The sequence below is a fragment of the Mobula hypostoma genome, chromosome 3 (genome assembly GCF_963921235.1).
Source record: "Mobula hypostoma chromosome 3, sMobHyp1.1, whole genome shotgun sequence".
NCBI lineage: Eukaryota > Metazoa > Chordata > Chondrichthyes > Myliobatiformes > Myliobatidae > Mobula > Mobula hypostoma.
Window position 1 is genome coordinate 177,049,974 of NC_086099.1, and position 21,156 is coordinate 177,071,129.

The 21,156-nt window shown below is 39.3% G+C and overlaps 1 protein-coding gene across 7 annotated transcripts in view; it reads left to right on the plus strand.

Annotated features, from left to right (window-relative positions):
• The window catches only part of crot (carnitine O-octanoyltransferase), a 72,452-nt gene that overhangs the window by 43,227 nt on the left and 8,069 nt on the right, over positions 1-21,156 (plus strand). For all 7 annotated transcript variants that reach the window (XM_063044140.1, XM_063044135.1, XM_063044138.1 and 4 more), the window contains 9 exons: positions 4,251-4,376; positions 5,292-5,393; positions 8,884-8,967; positions 10,804-10,911; positions 14,622-14,752; positions 15,356-15,479; positions 19,674-19,752; positions 19,839-19,932; positions 20,970-21,089. In XM_063044140.1, coding sequence (XP_062900210.1) covers positions 4,251-4,376; positions 5,292-5,393; positions 8,884-8,967; positions 10,804-10,911; positions 14,622-14,752; positions 15,356-15,479; positions 19,674-19,752; positions 19,839-19,932; positions 20,970-21,089 — 968 coding nt within the window. The remainder of the gene's footprint in view (positions 1-4,250; positions 4,377-5,291; positions 5,394-8,883; positions 8,968-10,803; positions 10,912-14,621; positions 14,753-15,355; positions 15,480-19,673; positions 19,753-19,838; positions 19,933-20,969; positions 21,090-21,156) is intronic.

Genomic DNA, 21,156 nt, shown 5'->3' on the forward strand with positions numbered 1-21,156 from the left:
CAAAAAAAATTGAATCTGCTTTTTCATAAAATCACAAAAATCTTGACGTTTTAATAATGTTGAATTAAATCTCCATCTATAAGCCACTTCTTCCTTATCAGCCATTATTATTGTCATTAACAAAGGGGAATGATCTGATAATATTCTTGCTTTATATTCCGTATTTTTCACTCTGTGTTGAATATGCATTGATAACAGAAACAAATCTATCCTTGAGAAAGTTTTATGTCTATGGGAGTAGAACGAATAGTCTCTTTCTTTAGGATTGATTCTTCTCCATATATCACATGCGCATCCGCCAAATTCAGAAAAGCTTCTTGTATGAATTTTGTATCATTTTCATTTGGTGCATAAATGTTCATAAAAGTCCATAGTTCGGAAAAAAGTTGACAATGTATAATCACATATCTCCCCGCAGAATCAATTATTACATTTTGTATTCTAATTGGTAACGTTTTATTGATCAAAATTGCTACTCCCCTCGCTTTTGAATTAAATGAAGCCGCAACAACACTACCCACCCAATCTCTCTTTAGTTTCTGATGTTCTGTTTCCGTTAGGTGCGTTTCCTGTAAAAAAAGCTAAATCTATCTTCATTCTTTTAATACGTGTTAAGATTCTTTTTCTTTTCACTGGTCCATTAAGCCCGTTAACATTAAAACTCAAAAAATTCAATAAATTAGTCATTATTCTTCACAAAGTTACTCCAATCTAAAACATTATTTATCTTCTCAACTTTCATAGTTCCTTGGGGAATCTCTTTAAACTTCACCATGTTGCTATGTGTCTCCCTCCCAACCTTCCAGGCAGAAAGAAAAAAGAAGAAAGAAAAAGTACAAAAAAAGAAAAAACAAAATACCCCCCCACTAATGTTGTGAATGAAAGGATACACAACATTACCCCCCTCCATTTTGCGGGTCGTGGCAAAAGCCACGCTTGCACACATGACTAGCGTAGCAATCGATCAGTGCTTCTTCCAGCTCCCCCGCAACAAAAAAAATAAATATATATATATAGACAAAATTAGTATTACTATTCCCAACTAATATTCCTCCAGTTTTAACCTTTCTTACCCCCCTCGTATAATTAATAATATATTTATACATTCATCCAGCTTCAAAAATCCATCAAGTCCATTCTTTAACCCAATCTTCATCTTCAATCTATCTCGCTCCCCTGGGTTTGTTCTTGTGTCTGGTGAGTTTTCAGAGAATCTCGCACAAACTGCTCTGCTTTCTGATAATCATCAAAAAATCTTTTTTCTCCACCAGACACAAAAATCTTCAAAGTTGCAGGATAACGCAGTGTAAATTGATAACCATGATCCCATAGGGTTTTTTTCACTGGATTAAATTTCTTCCTTCTCTTCAAAAGTTCGTAACTTATATCAGGATAGAAAAAAACTTTGTTCCCTCCAATTATCAATGGCCCTTTTCTATCTTTGGCAGCTCGAGCAGCTGCCTGTAGAATCCTTTCCTTGTCTTGAAATCTTAAGAATTTTATTAAAATCGATCGTGGATATTGGTCATCTTTTGGTTTTGGTCTTAAAGCTCTATGTGCCCACTCAATTTCAATTGATCGAACCTCCTCTTCCATTTGCAAAACATCCGGGATCCATCTTTGAAAAAATTCTATTGGTTTATCTCCCTCCATACCTTCTTTAAGACCAACGATTTTAATATTATTACGTCTACTAAAATTTTCCAACATGTCCACTTTCTCCAAGAGTCGGTTTCTTTCCGAATTCCAGACAAGCAAATCATTTTCTGTTTTTTCCACTCTATCATTCATATGCCCCATTGCTCTTTCCATCTTCTGAAGCTTCTTATCCATTTTGTCCTGTCTTGCCATAACTTTATCATAGCACATCTTCGTATCTCTAAGTTCTTCTCTTACTTTTCTTAATCCAGCCGTTAATTGCAATATAGCCTCTCTCATGTCTCTATCATCTCCTTTACTTCCAATGGCTTCCAATTCTTCCTCCTCTTCTTCATCTGTGTTCTCTGTAGAATCCGATTCTGACTCTGAGTCATTTTCAATTGCAGTGGCTGTCGGTTCTTGTAGTATGTGTTGTGTTGGTTTGTGCATGCACTCTTCTTTGCACATGCGCATTACCGGTGTCTTCTTCGAAGAAGCCGTTGCCACCGCCATTGCTCCCTGTTCTACCGAAGGAGATCCAACCTGAGTCCGAGGCTCCATCGTTGCAGTAGGCCCTTTTTTCTTCCCGTCTCGCGGCTGCTTCGCAACAGCAGACTTCTTTTGTTGTGGTTTAGGAGGCATATTGTAAAGTAATCTTACAAAGTTTATAAATAGTTTTCAGAAAATATTTACTAACTTTGTTTTGTTTAAATGGTACTTTACTGACTTGTTGCGGGAGAGCTGGATTTGCACGTCTCAATCCCACGTCATCACGTGACGCCCCTCCCCACTCTCTTTCTTGAATAAGGGAACAACATCCGCAACCCTTCAATCCTCCAGAACCTCTCCTGTCCTCATTGATGATGCAAAGATGATTGCCAGAAGCTCGGCAATCTCCTCATTCGCTTCCCACAGTAGCCTGGGTTCCATCCCGTTGGGTTCCATTGACTTATCCAACTTGATGCTTTCCAAAATCTCCAGCACATCCTCTTTCTTAATATCTACATTCTTAAGCTTTTCAGTCCACTGCAAGTCATCCCTACAATCGCCAAGATCCTTTTCCGTAGTGAATACTGAAGCAAAGTATTCATTGACTACCTCTGCTATCTCCTCCAGTTCCATACACACTTTTCCATTGTCACACTTGATTGGTCCTATACTCTCACATCTTATCTTCTTGCTCTTCACATACTTGTAGAATGCCTTGGGGTTTTCCTTAATCTTGTCTGCCAAGGCCTTCTCATGGCTCCTTCTGGCTCTCCTAATTTCATTCTTAAGCTCCTTCCTGCTAGCCTTATAATCTTCTAGATTCATATCATTACCTAGTTTTTTGAAACTTTCGTAAGCTCTTCTTTTCTTCTTGACTAGATTTACAACAGCCTTTGTGCACCACGGATCTTGTACCCTACCATCCTTTCCATGTCTCATTGGAACGTACCTACTCAGAACCCCTTGCAAATATCCCCTGAACTTTTGCCACATTTCTTCGGTATGTTTCTCTGAGAACATCTGTTTCCAATTTATGCTTCCAAGTTCCTGTCTGATAGCCTCATAGTTCCCCTTACACCAATTAAACGTTTCCCAAACTTGTGTGTTCCTATCCCTCTCCAATGCTATAGTAAGGGAGATAGAGTTGTAATCACTATCTTCAAAATGCTGTCCCACTGAGAGACCTGACATCTGACCAGGTTCATTTCCTGATACCAGATCAAGTACAGCCTCTCCTCTTGTAGACTTATCTACATATTGTGTTAACTGCTTGATTCTTCCTTCCATATTTTTTTGGATTCAATAGCCTAGATCTTTGCTGGTGACTGAGCGTTATTTACTATGATCAAGATTATGGCTTTACCTGCCAGCATGTAGTGGGCACTGTGGGAAGGTTGACCATAAACCACTCCACATTTACCACTGTATCTGATCAAATATCTATGTTGCAGCCAGACCACATCCTTGGAAGTGATTTTCTTATTTATTTAAGAATTTGTAAAGTTCATTGGAGCAGCATACCCAGGGTTGAAACATTAATAAAATCCTGTGTCTGGTCCCCAGGGTTTCATTGTAATTTGGGCCACAGAAATTACATTTCATGAACTAGTTTTGTTGATGCTCCAGTGTGGCTGCCTTCAGATTGATTCCTCATTTTTTTTAATAGAAGCAGAAACATTTTTTCACTCCAATCATTATGTTTTAAATGAACACAATAATTCAATCAACAAAAATTACGTATAAACAGAGTAAGTTTTTAAAGTGGAGGCACAGAGACTGCAGATGCTGGAATATTAAGCAACAATTTGCTAGAGGAACTCAGTGTCTGTGGGAAGAAAGGAATTTCCTTTTCCCCTGCAGGGTTTTGACCCAAAATGCCAACAATTCCTTGCCTCCCACAGGTGCTGTATGACCTTTCCAAGTTCTTCCAGCATATTGTTTGTTGCTTGTGTCTTTAAAGTAATTGGTTTGCAATGTATGTACCTGAGTGTTCATTAGTCAAAATAACAAGCAGACAATACCAATACAACATAGAAATGAATGCTTACTTTCTGAGATGGAAGGATGTTGCAAACATAAAAATTTCTAAATCTGATGGTTTTCGTTTTAACATTTTCTTACAGACACGGGAACATCTAATTAGCTTGGATCCCAATAATGGGACTATCCTGGAACAAATTCAGAGCTCCTTGTTTATACTCTCGTTGGATGATGCTAGTCCCCATGCAACAGCCAACAATTACTCTGAAGTGAGAAATATTAATTATTGATAAATAGTAATGTTTGTTTTGGAAATTTGTTGATTAAAGCTTCAAATATAAGATGAAAAAAACTGCAGAAAATTCTGGAATCACTTAGCAGTTCAGACAGCAAAAGTGGGAAGTTATTTCTATGAGAGATTTGAGACCTTCTGTGAGAAGTGAGAAAGAGAGAAAATTTGTTTGAGGTAGCAATGAAGGCTGGGAAAGGATGAATAAGATAAAGGGATAATGTGACAGCAAATGAGTTAATATAGCAGCCCAATTGCTTCCTTACCTATGTTATGTAAGTTGTGCGTTATAGCAAGCTGTGGGTTATGCCCAGCACACCAAGCTGTAGAGTCATACAGCACAGAAACAGGCTCCTTGGCCCACTTTCTCTGTGCCGACCAACATGTCTACTTCACCTTTTTCCATTTGCCCATATTTGGCCCATTTTCCTCTGATCCTTTCCTATCCAAGTACCTCTTTAAATATGTTTTAAATACTGGTAATTGAGTCAGTGGGGTCTGTTGAGCAAGCCAGGTTGTTTACTTGGCTGATTCCAAACCTCCAAACGCCATTTAAGGAGACTCTAATGGAGAAAGACCCACAATAACAGAAGGATAAATTATAGAAATGACATGATACAAGCAGGAAGAAAGAGTATGTGACCCGATGTTGCAAAATTCAGTATCGGGTCCAAAAGACATCGTTCCACAAGCTTGTGCTGGGCCTTGTTATAACAGTATTAGAGGTCACGGAGTGGGAGTGAGTTGGAATGTTAGAACTGATGGCTTATTCTGGCTAATCCGTCTGTGGCCTCCTGATTACTCTGTCTTTCTGACTTGGTAGGTGATATTTGAACATCATACGTAATCATAACCAAGCAGTCTTTAATACAGTTTGATTCTTTACTTCTTTCAGATATGTCTATCAGCCCTAACTGGAAATCCAACTATACGATGGGGTGACAAGTCCTACAATTGTCTTAGTTACTCTAACGGAACATTTGGTTCAAACTGTGATGTAAGTGAGTGGAAGAAAAGGGTTTCTTTCCAGAGAATTTTACATGGCCAAAAATAGTGGACTGTCTGCACAGAGGATAATCTCTTAATGCATGAACTGAATGATAAGTTGGTGAATTGTCTCAGAGCATAATTTTGAACAGGACTGGAAGGAGATCACTTCCACTCTTTCAATGTTTAGGTACTATAAGACCATAAAACCATAAGACATAGGAACAGAATTAGGCCATTGGCCCATTGAGTCTGCTCTGCCATTCAATCAAGGCTAATCCTTGTTTCCCCTCAGCCCCACTCCCCGGCCTTCTCCTGTAACCTTTGGTGCCATCTCCAATCAAGAACTCATTCAGTTCTGCCTTAAGTACACCCAGCAACCTGGCCTCCACAGCTGCCTGTGGTAATAAATTCCACAAATTCACCACCCTCTGGCTAAAGAAATTTCTCTGCATCTCTAAATGGACACTCCTCTATTCTGAGGCTGTGCCCTCTTGTCCTAGACTCCCCATTTATTGGAAACATCCTTTCCACATCTACTCTATCTATGCCTTGCAACATTCAAAAGGTTTCAATGAGATCCACGCCCACCATCCTTCCAAATTTCCAGTGAGTACAGACCCAGAGCCATCAAACGTTCCTCATATGATAACCCTTTCATTCCCAGAATCATCCTTGTAAATCTCCTCTGAACCCTCTCCAATGCCAGCACATCTTTTCTTTGATCAGGAGCCCAAAACTGTTCACAATATTCAAGGTGAAGCCTCACCAGTGCCTTATCAAGCCTCAGCATCACATCCCTGCTCTTGTACTCTAGGCTTCTTGAAATGAATGCTAACATTGCATTTGCCTTCCTCACCACCGACCCTTACCTGCAAGTTAACCTTCAGGGTGTTCTGCACAAGGCCTCCCAAGTCGCTTTGCATGTTAGATTTTTGGATTTTTTCCCTGTTTAGAAAATAATCTACACATTTATTTCTACTACCAAAGTACGTGACCATGCATTTTCTGACATTGTACTTCATTTGCCACTCTCTTGCCCATTCTCCTAATCTGTTTAAGTCCTTCTGCAGCCTACTTGTTTCCTCAACACTAGCTGCCCCTCCACCAATCTTCGTATTGTCAGCAAGCTTGGCAACAAAACCATCTGCCCCATCATCTAAATCATTGATGTACAGCATAAAAAGAAGTGGTTCTAACACCGATCCCAATGGAACGCCACTAGTCACTGGCAGCCAACCAGAAAAGGATCCTTTTATTCACACTCATTGTCTCCTACCAATCAGCCAATGCCCTCACCATGCCAATAATTTTCCTGTAATACCATGGGCTCTTAACTTGGTAAGTAGCCTCATGTGTTGCACTTTGTCAAAGGCCTTCTGAAAGTCCAAATATACAACATCCACTGCATCATCTTTATCTATCCTACTTGTAATCTCCTCAAAGAATCCCAACAGATTCGTCAGGCAAGACTTTCCCTGAAGGAAACCATGCTGACTTTGTCCTGTACTCCATAACCTCATCCTTAACAATTGACTCCAACATCTTCCCGACCACTGAGGTCAGGCTAACTAGTCTATAATTTCCTTTCTCTTGTCTTCCTACTTTCTTAAAGAATGGAGTGATATTTGCCATTTTCCAGTCCTCTGGCATCATGCCAGAGTCCAATGATTTTTGAAAGATCATTACTAATGCCACCACAGTCTCTACCGCTACCTCTTTCAGAACCCTAGGGTGCAGATCTTCTAGTCTGGGTGACTTATGTACCCTTGGGTCTTTCAGCTTTTTGAAATAGTAATTGCACTCACTTCTCTTCCCTCACATCCTTCAACATATGGCACATTGCTAGTGTCTTCCTCACTGATGCAAAATACTCATTTATTTCATCTGTCATCTCCTATCCCCCATTATTATTTCAACAACCTCATTTTCTAGCAGTTCCATATCCTCTCTCAACTCTTTTATTTTTTACATACTTGAACAAGCTTTTACTATCGACATTGATATTGTTTGTTGTCTTGCTTTCATATTTCGTCTTTTTCCTCCGAATGTTTCTTTTAGTTGCTTTCTGTAGGGTTTTACAAGCCTCTTCTTCCCACTAATTTTTGCTTTGTTGTGTGCCCTTTCTTTTGATCTTACATTAGCTTTGATTTCCCTTGTCAGCCACAGTTGTACTATTTTGTCATTTGAGTATTTCTTCATTTTTGGAATACATCTATCCTGCATCATCTTCATTTTCCCCAGAAACCCACGCCATTGCTGCTCTGCTGTTATCCCTGCTGGCATCTCCTTATAACTTACTTTGGCCAACTTCCCTCACGTACCAGTGTAATTTCCTGTACTCCCCTGAAATACTGCTACGTCAGACTTTACTTTCCTCCATATCAAATTTCAAGCTGAACTCAATCATATTGTGATCACCTTCTCCGAAGGGTTCTTTTACTAATCACCTCTGGTTCATTACATAATACCCAATCCAGTATAATTGATCCCCTAGTAGTAGTAGTAGTGACAAACTGGTTCAAAAAGCCATCTCGTAGGCATTCAACAAACTCACTCTCTTGAGATCCATTTCCAACCTGATTTTCTCAATTGACCTGCATGTTAAAATCTCCCATGACTCCCATTGCTCTTTTGACACACCTTTTCTATTTCCTGTTGTAATCTGTGGTCCACATCCCAGCTACTGTTGGGAGGCCTGTCATCAGGGTCCTTTTACCTTTACAGTTTCTTAACTCAATCCACAAGGAATCAACATCTTCCGATCCTACATCACATCCTTCTACTGGTTTGATGCCTTTTTTTTTACCAGCAGAGCTACACCACCCCCTGTGCTTACCTTTCCATCCCTCTGATACAACGTGTAATCTTGGACATTCAGTCCCAACTACAACCATCCTTCAACCACGATTCAGTGATGGCCACAACACTATTCCTGACAATCTGTAATAGTGCAACAAGATCATCCACCTTATTTCTAATACTCCATGCATTGAGATATCACAGCTTGAGTATGGTACTTCCTACACTTTTTGATCCTGCATCCCTAATGCACTGATACTCACCCTGCCTGCTGCAATTTTATCCTATCATCTGCCTGCCCTTCCTGACGGTCTGACTGCATGCTCTCTTTGCTTTTTTATCATCTGTCCTAAGTTGAGTCCCTTCACTCTGGTTCCTACCCCCCACCAACTTATTTCAAATTACTGGTCGAACTTGGTTTAGTGTGTTAACTAAATTTTGCTCCCTCTGATAATGTAGTACTCTCCTCAGTTAATTGGCTATTTGTGAATGCGTTCTTACTAAAAGTATTTGTTATAAATTTCGTCACATTGAATTTCTTTTCAAGTCATCTTTCCCATAATATCTAGGACTGTTTATCCATCAGATAACCACAATATAATGCAAATAAATAACAAATAACTAGTTATTATTTTAGGTTGTACATTATTAATGCAATTAATTTTAACATATGATTTATTGATTCTGTTTTGATCCAGCACTCTCCATATGATGCAATGGTCATGGTTTCTGTGTGTTATTACACTGATCAAACTTTGAAGTTGGTAGAAGGTAAATGGAAGGTATGTGAAGATTTTAGTGTTAAATGTTTGCAAAGGAACAGTTAATTACGCTCACCTCCATACTTCCATTGAAGTGAATTGCAGGGGTGTCTGGGGCGTGCCCTTAACTTTTAACCTCCAAAGATAAAAGGTAGTGTAGCGGTTGCCATAACGCTATTACGGCACCAGTGAGGCAGATTCAGTACTGCTGCTGTCTGTAAGGAGTTTGCATGTTCTCCCCACGACTGAGTGAATTTCCTCCGGATGCTCCAGTTTCCTCCCACATTCCAAGACTTGTGGATTAGTAGATGAATTGGTCACATGGGTGTAATTGGGTGGCACAGGTTCTGTGAGCCAGAAAGACCTGTTACCATGCTGTATCTCTAAATTAAAAAGTAAAATAATTTTATTTTTGTTTTTAATTTTGTTAGGATACAGTTGATGTTATAAAATTAAGTTCAATTATCATTGTAGAATTGTGCTTCTACGATGATTCAACTCAACTCACTTGTTACCCATTTTGATCCTTGAACTCTATTTTATAAGATGCAAATTATTCCTTTGAGGATTTTTTTCAGCATTTCTCTGATTTGAGATCCTTTATTCATGTGACAGAAATTACTTCCCTACATCAGGGGCACAATTTTCTGTCAAGTTAGTATCAGATATTTTATTATAGTTTAAACAAACAGAAATTCTGTTGTTAACAATAATGCAGCTTTGGGAATCCCACTCAACCTAAATTGACATTGTGGTGAGATACCAGTGACCAGTTTACTATTGGTCATCAGCTAACTAGGAACAACTGGCAGGGCATGTGTTCAGCCATGGACTTCTGTCCAAGCTTATTTCTTCGAATCAGTGGTCACAGGCTTCGTCAGGCTTCTGCTGAGTTATGGTGGAGGAGGAGTCAGACCAGTGGTGAGAACCGGGGTAAGAAAAGACTTGCTCTGTTCAATGTTTTGGATTTTCTAGTTGGAGGTTTAGGATAAAGAAGTACCAGGAGGCCTCAACTGAGAGCTTCGGGGTTGCCATGGTGATTGGGAGATAGTGACCTAGGATCAGAAGTTTGGGCAGCCTTCCTAAAGGAATAAACTAATAAATATTAGAGTCAGAATTTAGAAAGTTAAGTTACATTTTTTTTAGGAACTCGTAGAAGTAATTTCTAATTGAGGCATATGTCAAGTTCATTAGCTTAAAATAAATTGCCAGTGATTGTCTTTGCATTATTGAACAAACACTTAACACATAATGATGTTCTAGCTGTTCATTTGAAACAGGTTTACTTACTTATTTTATATTTCAACATATTTGATAACGATGGGTGGAGAGCACAGGAAATCACTTCTAATGTGTTTTTTTTAAAGAATATTTTCTCCATAGGAAAATATATCCTCAGTCTGACTCGCAACGATAGTCAAAAACAGATCCTTCAGCTAGGTGAGTCTGTACTGACCAATCCTACATTAATATCAACTTTTTCTTCTCTTCATATTCCCATCAACTTCCCCCCAGATTCTGCCGTTCACTGGCATACAATGGGCAATTTATAGTGGCCAATTCACTGACAAATATACACATTTCTGGGATGTGGGAAGAAACCAGATTGCCTGGGAGAAACCTACATGGTCACAGGGTGAATGTGCAAACTCCAAACAGACAGCCACTGGGGTCAGGAGTTAACCTGGGTCTCTGGCATTGTGAAGCTGCCTCTACCAGCCAGACTACCATGCTACCTAATGTTGATTGGTGTCATATTTGTCAATTGTTAACCAGTTATGGTTCACACCTCTGCTTGTAAACTAGTTGCTTTCTAATTAAGAAATAACATATGATATTACAAAATCTTTTTCTCAGGGATCAACTGCAGTGCGTGACCTCCCTTTGCCAGAGGAGCTGGTATTTGTGCTGGATCAAAGGATTCTAAATGACATAGAACATGCTAAACAACAATACTACAAGCAGGTATAATTCAGATATAATTCATAATTAGCACAGAGCTACTTTTAAGATATACAAGTGGCAATATGCATTGTTACCTGGTATAACTTGTATAACCATCCTCATTATGAAGAAAAGTTTAGCCTGCATTAATACAATAAACCACCTCATTGGTATTCAGCAGTAATGTCAATTCATCCCTTCCTATCCTCTAACTTCTCTGTCACTATGACTTCCTAGAAGCTAGGATTTTACCATTCCTTTTGGTAGAAATAATGGTGCTGTGTATTTTCTAAACTAGAAGAAAATTCAAATATTAGAGGTTCAAAGGGACTTGGGAGTCCTAGTACAAGATTCCCTAAAGGTTAGCTTGGAGGTTGAATTGGTGATGAGGAAGACAAATGCAATGTTAGCATTCACTTTGAGAGGACTAGAATAAAAGCAAGGATGTAATGCTGAGGCTTTATAAGGCATTGGTTAGACTGCACTTGGAGTATTGCAAGCAACTTTTGCTCCCTTATCTAAGAAAAGATGCTGGCATTGGAGAATGTCCAGAGAAGTTCCATGAAAATGATTCCGGGAATGAAAGGGATAACCCCTGAGGAGAATTTGATGGCTCTGGGCCTGTAGTTGCTGAAGCTTGGAAGAGTTTAGAGGGTCTCATTGAAACCTATAGAATATTGACAGTCCTAGATAGAGTGGACGTGGTGAGGATATTTTCTATAGTCGGAGAATCTAGGACCAGAGGGCACAGCCTCAGAATATGAGGGTGTCCTTTTAGAAAAGAGATAAGGAATTTAGCTAACGGGGTGGTGAATCTGGAATTCATTGCCAGACGGCAGCGGAGGCCATCATTGTCTGTATTTAATGTGGAAGTTGATAGATTCTTGATTAGGCACAGCATCAAATATTACAGGGAAATGGGGTTGAGAGGGACAGTGGATTGGCCATGATGGAGTGGTGGAGTAGACTAGATGGGCTGAATGGCCTGATTCTGCTTCTATGACTTATGGTCTTATGATCTACGGCCTTATTCTCTACCAGCATCTCTGCAGTCCTTAAATTACGGTCTTTGCAGATTTCCATTTTCAATGTTCCATGATTTTCAGCTGTACTTGCAACCTTAAACTCTGGAAGTCTTTCTCTTAATATTCATCATTTTCTGACCTCTCGCTTTGCTTTTAAGTCACCTGGCAAATGATGCCACTGACCTCAAAGAATACTATCCGCAAATTTCTGCACGTGGACTTATGCATTTCTGAGGTTATTTTAAACAGGTTCAAAGGACTTAGGCACTTTTGTGGTGTTTTTTTCACATTGCCAGAACTGCCAGTTGCATTGAAGAATTCACTCGCGTAGCAAATTGAGAAGGAAAAAGTACCAGTATAATTAACTAATATTCCAAGATTCTTACTGAATGCAAAATAAAAGTATTTTGGTAAATAGTGAAAGCTCATAAATAAAATTGTAGAAATAAAATATATTTAAAATACACCATACTTGAAAATTTATGAGGAAATAACAATCCATATATGTACTATTCTCTAGTGATGAAGAATTTGATGAGCACTAATTATGATTCATAATAAAAAAAATTCATTTGTTCATTATAGAACAAGCCAAAATATTTTTCTTATATTTTACTGTAGTTTGTAAAGATATTAAATGTTCATCAATTGACCACACAGAAGAAGGGTATGAAATGATAAAGACTTTGGAAATGCACAGAGTCATTGATGGCATCTTTGAAACTAATGAAAATTTGCTTTAACATTCTGATGTTTCTATGTTTCATTATTCAGTCACCAAATACTGATAATTTTGTTCTTTGTGTAAAATTTAGGCCAAAATCTTTGGCCGTGTCAAATTTATCTGAAAATCCTTTTATGAAGGAAATCTAGATTTTTTGCACTATATTAAAGATTGTCATTATTGTTCACCTGAGGAAGAAAATTTTCTTGGTATAATGGGAGTTATTTGGTGCTACAGCTATTTTCTTCAATTGACCTTGCTTGGAGAAAACTGGTAATTTTTGTAAAATATAGAACATTCCATTAATAGGTGGAAGATGTGCTAGGTTAACTTTAAATTACAGAACATAGATGCTACACTTTTAGCCCATTATTTAATAAAATATTTTAACAGTTTAGTGACAGGAGAGCTATTAAATTTGCAGCTGAGTAAAATGCTTAACTTGCAGTTGTAGAATTTCATTACTGACAGAATTTAATGGAAGCTGATGTTTTCACATTGGAATATTTATTTCTGGCTGTTAGGTTGTATTTTGAATTAACAAATAATCGCAATGATTGAAAATACACTTGATTTTATCCATTCATTCTGGGATGTGTGCTGACTTTGTGAAATATATTTGGGAAGTCTTCACCAAATTCTACATTGCTATGAATTACATTGAGCATTACTGTGAGCTAGGTGAGCCCCATCTCGCCTGAGAGTGATGTTTTGTACTTTATTAAACGCCTAAGGTTGAGAGATATCTCAAGCACTATTCTTGTCATGGTCCTGACTGTTAATTCCCAATTTTCTCCTAATTTCCTTTGATGGTGGCACACCTGGTTCTCATCAAGACCTGCAGCATAAAAACCCCAGCTTTGCATCCACTCGTTGCCAGATCATTGTTTAGCCAGTGTGGTAATTAACGTTCCCGGCCACTTAGGATTGTGTATTCTAAGTTTTACTTCAGTACCGAGGTTTACCTGGGTAACCCTGTCTCTCTGTGTCAAGATAAGGATTCTAAGTTTTACTTCAGTACCGCGGATTACCTGTGTAACCCTGTCCATCCGGGACAAGATAAGTATTGTCTACCCCTTGCCTTTCTACACTGCGTGTCAAGATAAGGGTTGCCTGCCGCCTTTCTCCTGATTGCCGTTCAGCGCCAGCAATGCCCTGTGTCAAGATAAGTTCTGCCTGCCTCCTGCTTTCCTGATCACCCTCCTGTTTGCCGTTCAGCTCCAGCCACTCTCACACCCTCGTCTGCATCCTAACTCAATCTCCATGTCAGTGTCCTGTATTTAGGTTCGCCCCGTTCCTTGCAACAATTCTCCTGAATTGAGAAAAATGCAGCTTGGGCTTGTGGTTGTTTCTTGGTGTGATTGCTCAGAAAGTATTACAATGCTGGGTTATTGTTCCAGACATGTGTTTTGAATCCCATGATGGCATGCAGGGGAGTTTTAATTCAAATAAATAAACTAAGAATTTAAAACAATGCTTGCATTAGTCTTGATAATCATGAAAAATACTTGCCAATTAAGATCCATCTGTTTTTACTGAAATCAGGGAAGGAAATATGCTATTGACTACTTTATCTGGTCTTTACAAGATTTCAAGTGCACCGATATACTTAATTCTTAACTGTGCCCTGAAATTAACAAGCAGATAATCAGAAATGAATGTTATATTCACCAGTATTTTCTTCCTATGAATAAGGTATAAATCATTATGTTCTGATGCCCTGCTAAATTAAGTAATAGTGCGGAGGCAAATTTGCAGAGTGATTGTGGTGGTGCTGATGGAAGAAGAATTTACATATGCACTCCACATTAAACTTGCTGTCTAAGCATGAATTTGTTTTACCAGTATGAAGTTAGATAACTTTGATGTGTGTTGCTTGAATTTCCAGCATCTGCAGTATTCCTGTTGTTTAGATAATGTTGCTTGGCTTGGATAGAAGTCTATTTTTACATGAATTTAGCAACTTCTATTTAATTTTACAGGCATCAGATGTCCAAATTGTTAGTTATGCCTTCACTGCTTTTGGCAAATCTCTGATCAAAGAGCGAAGGCTTCATCCAGACATTTTTGTACAGCTTGCCCTTCAGTTGGCCTACTATAGGTTTCATGGACGGTAAGTATTATGATCTTTCAAATCATTCAATTTTGTAGAAGCTTTTCACCCAGCACATCGATTTTTATTCTAATCTTCTTGCTTCTTAATCTATTTCAAATACCTTTTCAAGAGAAAATTATAAATATCACTTCAGTTCATTGAAGCATTGGCATCTGCATACTAATACAAACCATAATCAAGGTGATTGTTTTGCATCTGTTCCAAAAAGCAACCATTATTATTAAAATAACAGCAGGCTGTATTCTGAAGTTTCTTGCCTCTTTCTACTCTCTACTAATTTATTTCTTGTTATTTTTTTTTAATTGGGAATGAGTGGATAACAAATATGTAAAATGTAATGTTGATAACTGAAAATATCAAGTTTCAAAAATTGGATAATTCTACATTAACTTTCTATATTTACATACCTGCCGTTTCATTTGCATGACTTAGCCTGAAAGTGCTGGAGTTTTTATTAATGAAATGGGGAGTGTGAGTGCTTCAGAGACTTACTAGACAATTGAACCTTTTTATCCAGAAATATTCATTGAACTAAGAACAGCTTAACTGCAGATAATGCCTAGATACCATAACACACCTTTACATAACATTTCTTCACAGGCCGGGCTCCTGTTATGAAACAGCAACAACAAGACGATTTTATCATGGCCGAACTGAGACGATGAGGCCCTGTACTGTTGAGGCAGTGAAATGGTGCCAAGCGATGCTGGATCCAGCAGTTTCTGTGGGTGCTCAATTTAGCCATGTTATTTAGTTTGTATTGTGTTCATAAACTTTGCTTGCAAATTCAGAAAAGTGCTTTGCATTGTTAGATTAACTATTCAAACTTAAAGTCACCGCAGTATTTGACTTGTAATGCAAAGTCGATTGTATTAAGCATATACATATGTGAACTTACTGCTTTATGCAATGCCATCTTTTGGGCCATATCATTTAACTGGGCGTGCACTTGTGACTTCAACAATTTACAGCACATGTGTACTGCTCACTATCCCACAAACAGCAGGCCAAACACACTCCATACCATTCGGCATTTAGCAGTCTGTCGGGGAAGTCACATGGCTGGCCCTCTCACACTTGTGCTCGTGCTCGCACTTCCTTTGTTTTACATATGAATGTCATGGGGACCTTGGTGATGATTCTTCTCTTCCTGGGGTGAGGAGCAGTTATGTAACCACGCTCACCCTGGTAAATTGTGTATAGCTGAGAAACATGGGATTTCCATGACAATTATAATAACATAAGACTGGTCCCCGAAGCTGACTTTATAATTCAATAAGATCATAGTTGATCCAGTATTGACCTCAACACCACTTTCATGGTCTTTTCTTATGGCCTATTAACTCTGTTGTAGTTCAGAAATCTTTAAGTCTCTGCCCGAAATATGTTTAATGATTTGGGCTCTACAGTTCTTTGGAATAGAGTATTAGTAACCTCCTAAAAGAAAATTATAGGCCAGTTAGTCTGACCTCAGTGCTTAGGAGAATGTTGGAGTTAATTGTTAGGAATGTAGTTTTGGGGTACTTGAAGGCACATGATAAAATAGGCCATAGCCAGCATGGTTTCCTTAAGGGAAAATGTTGCCTAGCAAATCTGTTGGAACTCTTTGAATAAATAACAAACAGGATAGACAACAGAGAATCAGTTGATGTTGTGTACTTGGATTTTCAGAAGACCTTTGACAACCTATGAGCCCATGGTATTACAGTATAGATTCTATCCTGGATAAAGCAGTGGCTGACTGGCAGGATTCAAAGAGCTGGAATAAAGGGAGCCTTTACTGATCGGCTGCCAGTGACTAGTGGTGATCCACAGGGGTCTGTGTTGGGACCGCTCCTTTTTACATTTCATGTCAGTGCTTTGGATGATGGAATTGATGGCTTTGTTGCAAAGTTTGCAGACTATATGAAGCTAGGTAGCGGAGCAGGTAGTTTTGAGGAAGTAGAGAGGCTACAGAAGGACTTAGACGGATTAGGAGAATGGGCAAAGAAATGGCAAATGGAATACAGTGTCCAGAATGTACGGTCATGCACCTTGGTAGAAGAAATTAAAGGGTGGACTATTTTTAAATGGAGATGGAGAGAAAATACAAAAAAAAACAGATGCAAAAGGACTTGGGAGTCCTTGTTCAGGATTCCCTAAAGGTTAATTTGCAGGTTGAATCTGTGGCAAGGAAGGCAAATGTGATGTTGGCGTTCATTTTAAGAGGACTAGAATATAAAAGCAAGGACATAATGTTATAAAGCACTGATGAGGCCTCACTTGGAGTACTGTGAGCAGTTTTGGCCCCTTTATCTAAGAAAGGATGTGCTGAAACTGGAGAGGGTTCAAAGGAGTTTCATGGAAATGATTCCAGGATTAAACAGCCTTGTCATATGAAGAGTATTTGATAGCTCTGGGCCTGCATTCACTGGAATTCTGAAAAATGAGGGGTTCCTCATTGAAACCCATCGAATGGTAAAAGGCCTTGATAGTGTGGATACAGAGAGGATGTTTCCTATGGTGGCAGAGCCTAAGACCAGAGAACACAGCCTCAGAATAGAGGGGTGTCCTTTTAGAACGGAGAAGAGGAGGAATTTCTTTAGCTAGAGAGTGGCGAATCTGTGGAATTCATTGCCGCAGGCAGCTGTGGAGGCCAAGTTTTTATATGTATTTAAGGCAAAAATTAATAGGTTCTTGATTGGCCAGGGCATGAAGGGATATGGGGAGAAGGCAAGAGATTGGGACTGAGGAAAGTTGGATCAGCCATGATGAAATAGTGAAGCAGACTCAATGGGCTAAATGGCCCAATTCTGCTCCTATATCTTATGGTCTGTGGTCTTATTCTGAAAACATGTCCCTTGAATATGTGTCCCCACTGCAAAAAACATCCTCTCAACATTCAATCTGTCAATCCCCCTTAGAATCTATTATGTTTCAATAAGATCTCTTCTTGTTTCTTCTAAACTCCAATGAATATATGCCAAACTACTCAACCCTTCTTTATTTATTGATCCATTCATCCCAAATCGGGAAGATGAGGCTCTTTAGCCATAATTGGCAGCTCATCTAGGGGAAGGAAAATTCTGATTTCAAACCTCCACTGCCTTGCAGCTATACCCACTCTTAGGGAAGTATTCGGTAGTAAACCTGGAAGTAAAATCCAGAGCTGGTGTCCTTACGTTGAGTTCCACACTGACTGGCAACTCATACAATGCCGCTGGTGTCAAACTGTATTGGTCTCTGCTGTTCATTTCGATTCACAGCTCCATGGGGAGGGGGCGTCTGCTGCATGGGCGACAGCTTACTCTCCATATATTGCTCTGGCTTGTGTATCATGTAGACAGCTAGTACGCTATGTCTGTACTTGCCCCTGACCATCGCAGGGCATCATTCGTCTCAAGAATTGATCTTATGAAACTTCTCTGCTCTTCTTTCAATACAAGCATGTTCTTCCTTAAATATGGAAGTCAAACCTGTATGCAGTACTTCAGGTGCATTTTCAGTAGTGCTCTAAAGTTGCATTGAATCTTCCACACTTCCCTACTTTTATACTCCATGCTCCTTTTCAACATTCCATTAGTCTTTCCACAGCTGTTCAGCTGTCAACAGATGTACAGTAAAACTGCTTTATCCAACTAATCGGAAATCCAACGTTCTTGTTTCTGGCTCACCAACATTCAGCTTTCAGTACTCCCTTTCACTCACTGGGGTCCTACTCCCAACTCACCCTTGCACTCATCAAGGCCCCTTTCCTATCCACCTTGTTCTGTTTCCCATAGTCCCTTGAAAATTTATTATTCTACTTTTAGATTAGATTAGATTCAACTTTATTGTCATTGTGCCAAGTACAGATACAAAGCCAATGAAGTGCAGTTCGCATCTAACCAGAAATGCAAAGAATAGCATTATTTACAAAATAACTGCAAATAAAAAATAAGTGCTACAGCACACAAATATAAAAGTACTGAGACAGTACAATATGGGTGCAATACTGCTTAGCGCTGTGATGTGAGGTTCAGCAGGGTCACAGCCTCAGGGAAGAAGCCCTTCCTGTGCCTGCTGGTGTGGAAGTGGAGGCTTCTGTAGCGCCTACCGGATGGGAGGAGAGTTAAAAGTCCATGGTTAGGGTGAGATGCATCCTTGATAATGCTTTTCGCCCTGCCCAGGCAGTGTTTATGGTAGATGTTCTCAATGGTAGGCAATGGGGTGCCAATAATCCGCTGGGCAGTTTTCACCACTCGCTGGAGTGCTTTGCAATCTGATATGGGACAATAGCCATACCACACTGAGATGCAGTTGGTGAATATTCCCTCAGTGGTACAGCGGTAAAAGTCCATCAGTATCCTGGGACAGAGGTGAGCTTTCTTGATGCTCCACAGGAAATAAAGGCCCTGTTGTGCCTTTTTATCAGGATGGAGGAATTCAGGGACCAGGTGAGATCCTCAAAAATGTGGACACCAAGGAATTTGAAGCTTGATACACGCTGCACTACAGCTCCGTTGATGTAGGTGGGGACGTGAGTGTGGCTTCTAGCACGCCTGAAGTCCACAATGATCTCCTTGGACTTCTGGGTGTTAAGGGCCAAGTTGTTGTTGGCACACCACACGGTCAGGTGCTGGACCTTGTCCCTGTAGGCCATCAAACCTTGTAATGTTTGTTTAAAAAAGGACAGATTAAAATGTGTTGGACTGTTAATTGGAATAATATTCAATAGAGCAGAAAATCTACCAGTCTGGCACCATCAAATTTCTAACTGTGCCAGATTAACAGTGTTTTACAGTAAATTACTGAACAGTATAACCAGGGTAACATATTACATGGAATAAATATATTTTAAATTGTACTAAATTTGGCTCCATTTAAAAACCTTTTTTGGTATATCTAGTTCCAACTGTTGATATTGATTCTTTTTTCCATTATCTACCTAAAATTCTAGAAGATGGAACGTCATCAGATGATGAAGAAATCCTTTATGAAGCATCACAAATTGATGACCGAATGTCAGAATGGTAAAGGTAAATAACTTGTTGATTGATCCTAATTGAATTTCAAAGTTATTGTAGATTTTACGTATAATTTTGTTACTAAATTTATGCTTCAGGGTTTGATCGTCACCTCCTGGGTCTGCTTCTTATTGCTAAGGAGGAAGGTCTTCCTGTGCCAGAGATCTTTTCCGATCCTGCCTTTACTAAAAGGTAACCCATTCTTTCCCAGACAGACAATAGTGCCATAACTTGCATTATCTGAAACATACTCATAACCAGCAAGGACAGACAGCATAACACTGCCAGTACACATTGAGAGATGCAGAAATGTTTTAAGTCATTATTTCACTTCAGTATTTACCAGCAAGGTGGAAGAGGTGGACGTGACATAAGATGATGAGATGGACAATGAGAGAAGTCCATTTCAAACAGAACAAGGGCAGGTATTAAATTAAGTTATCAAACAGAGGAAAGAACCTTTGACCTGAAAAAGCGACGAAACGGACTTTTAAGATTGTAAACCAGCAGGTTGTTGTTATGTCTCCTGCCCGCTGTAAAAGTGGGGGCACCTCCCTCTCCCTTGCTAGGGAGAGAGAGAACCTGTGGGTTGTCAAATTTGGATGAAATGCCAAGCTTATGGGGTAACTGCAGGGTCTGTGTCTTTGCTATTGCTTAGCACATGGTTGGGTTCAGTGATGGTAACTGATGGTTGCTTTCTTTTTGCTGGTGGGGATGGGGGGATCATTGCTCACTGCTGCTTATGTGTGGGAGGGGGGAGCTGGGGGGGATTTTCTCACATTTGACTGTCATTCATTCTTTGGGGCACTTCTCTGTTTTCGTGGATGTTTTGTGAAGAAAAAGCACTTCAGGATGTATATTGTATACATTTCTCTGACATTAAACTTGACCTTTGAACCTGATGGTTGAACATGAAAATCACCTAGGAAGGAGAGAGCAGAGGTATGTGCCCAAATTTAATAATTCAAGAAAAAGAGACATATATTGTCAGAGAACTGGTGGATAACTAACATAACACCTGTATTTATGAAGGGGAATAATACTACAATTTCTAGGACTTGTAGACCAGATTGATTACTTTGCTAAATCAATGACTGTTTGGTATTATCCTACCCCAAAATAAGACATCAAGAAGTCCAATAGGGTATTTGGCAACTTAAAACATTTTGCTTGCTACTTCCATGCCAGTTTTAATTTGCAATAAAGCTATTTTGCTTTCATTCTAACAGTGGTGGTGGAGGGAATTTTGTTCTTTCAACTAGCCTTGTTGGATATACTACGGTCCTGGGTGCTGTTCTTCCTATGGTTTACAATGGCTATGGATTTTTCTATCGTATTCGTGAAGATAGGCAAGTGTCACTTTTCTGATTTAGATCATCTGTATTACATGAGCAATGCTACAGTTGAATGTACATG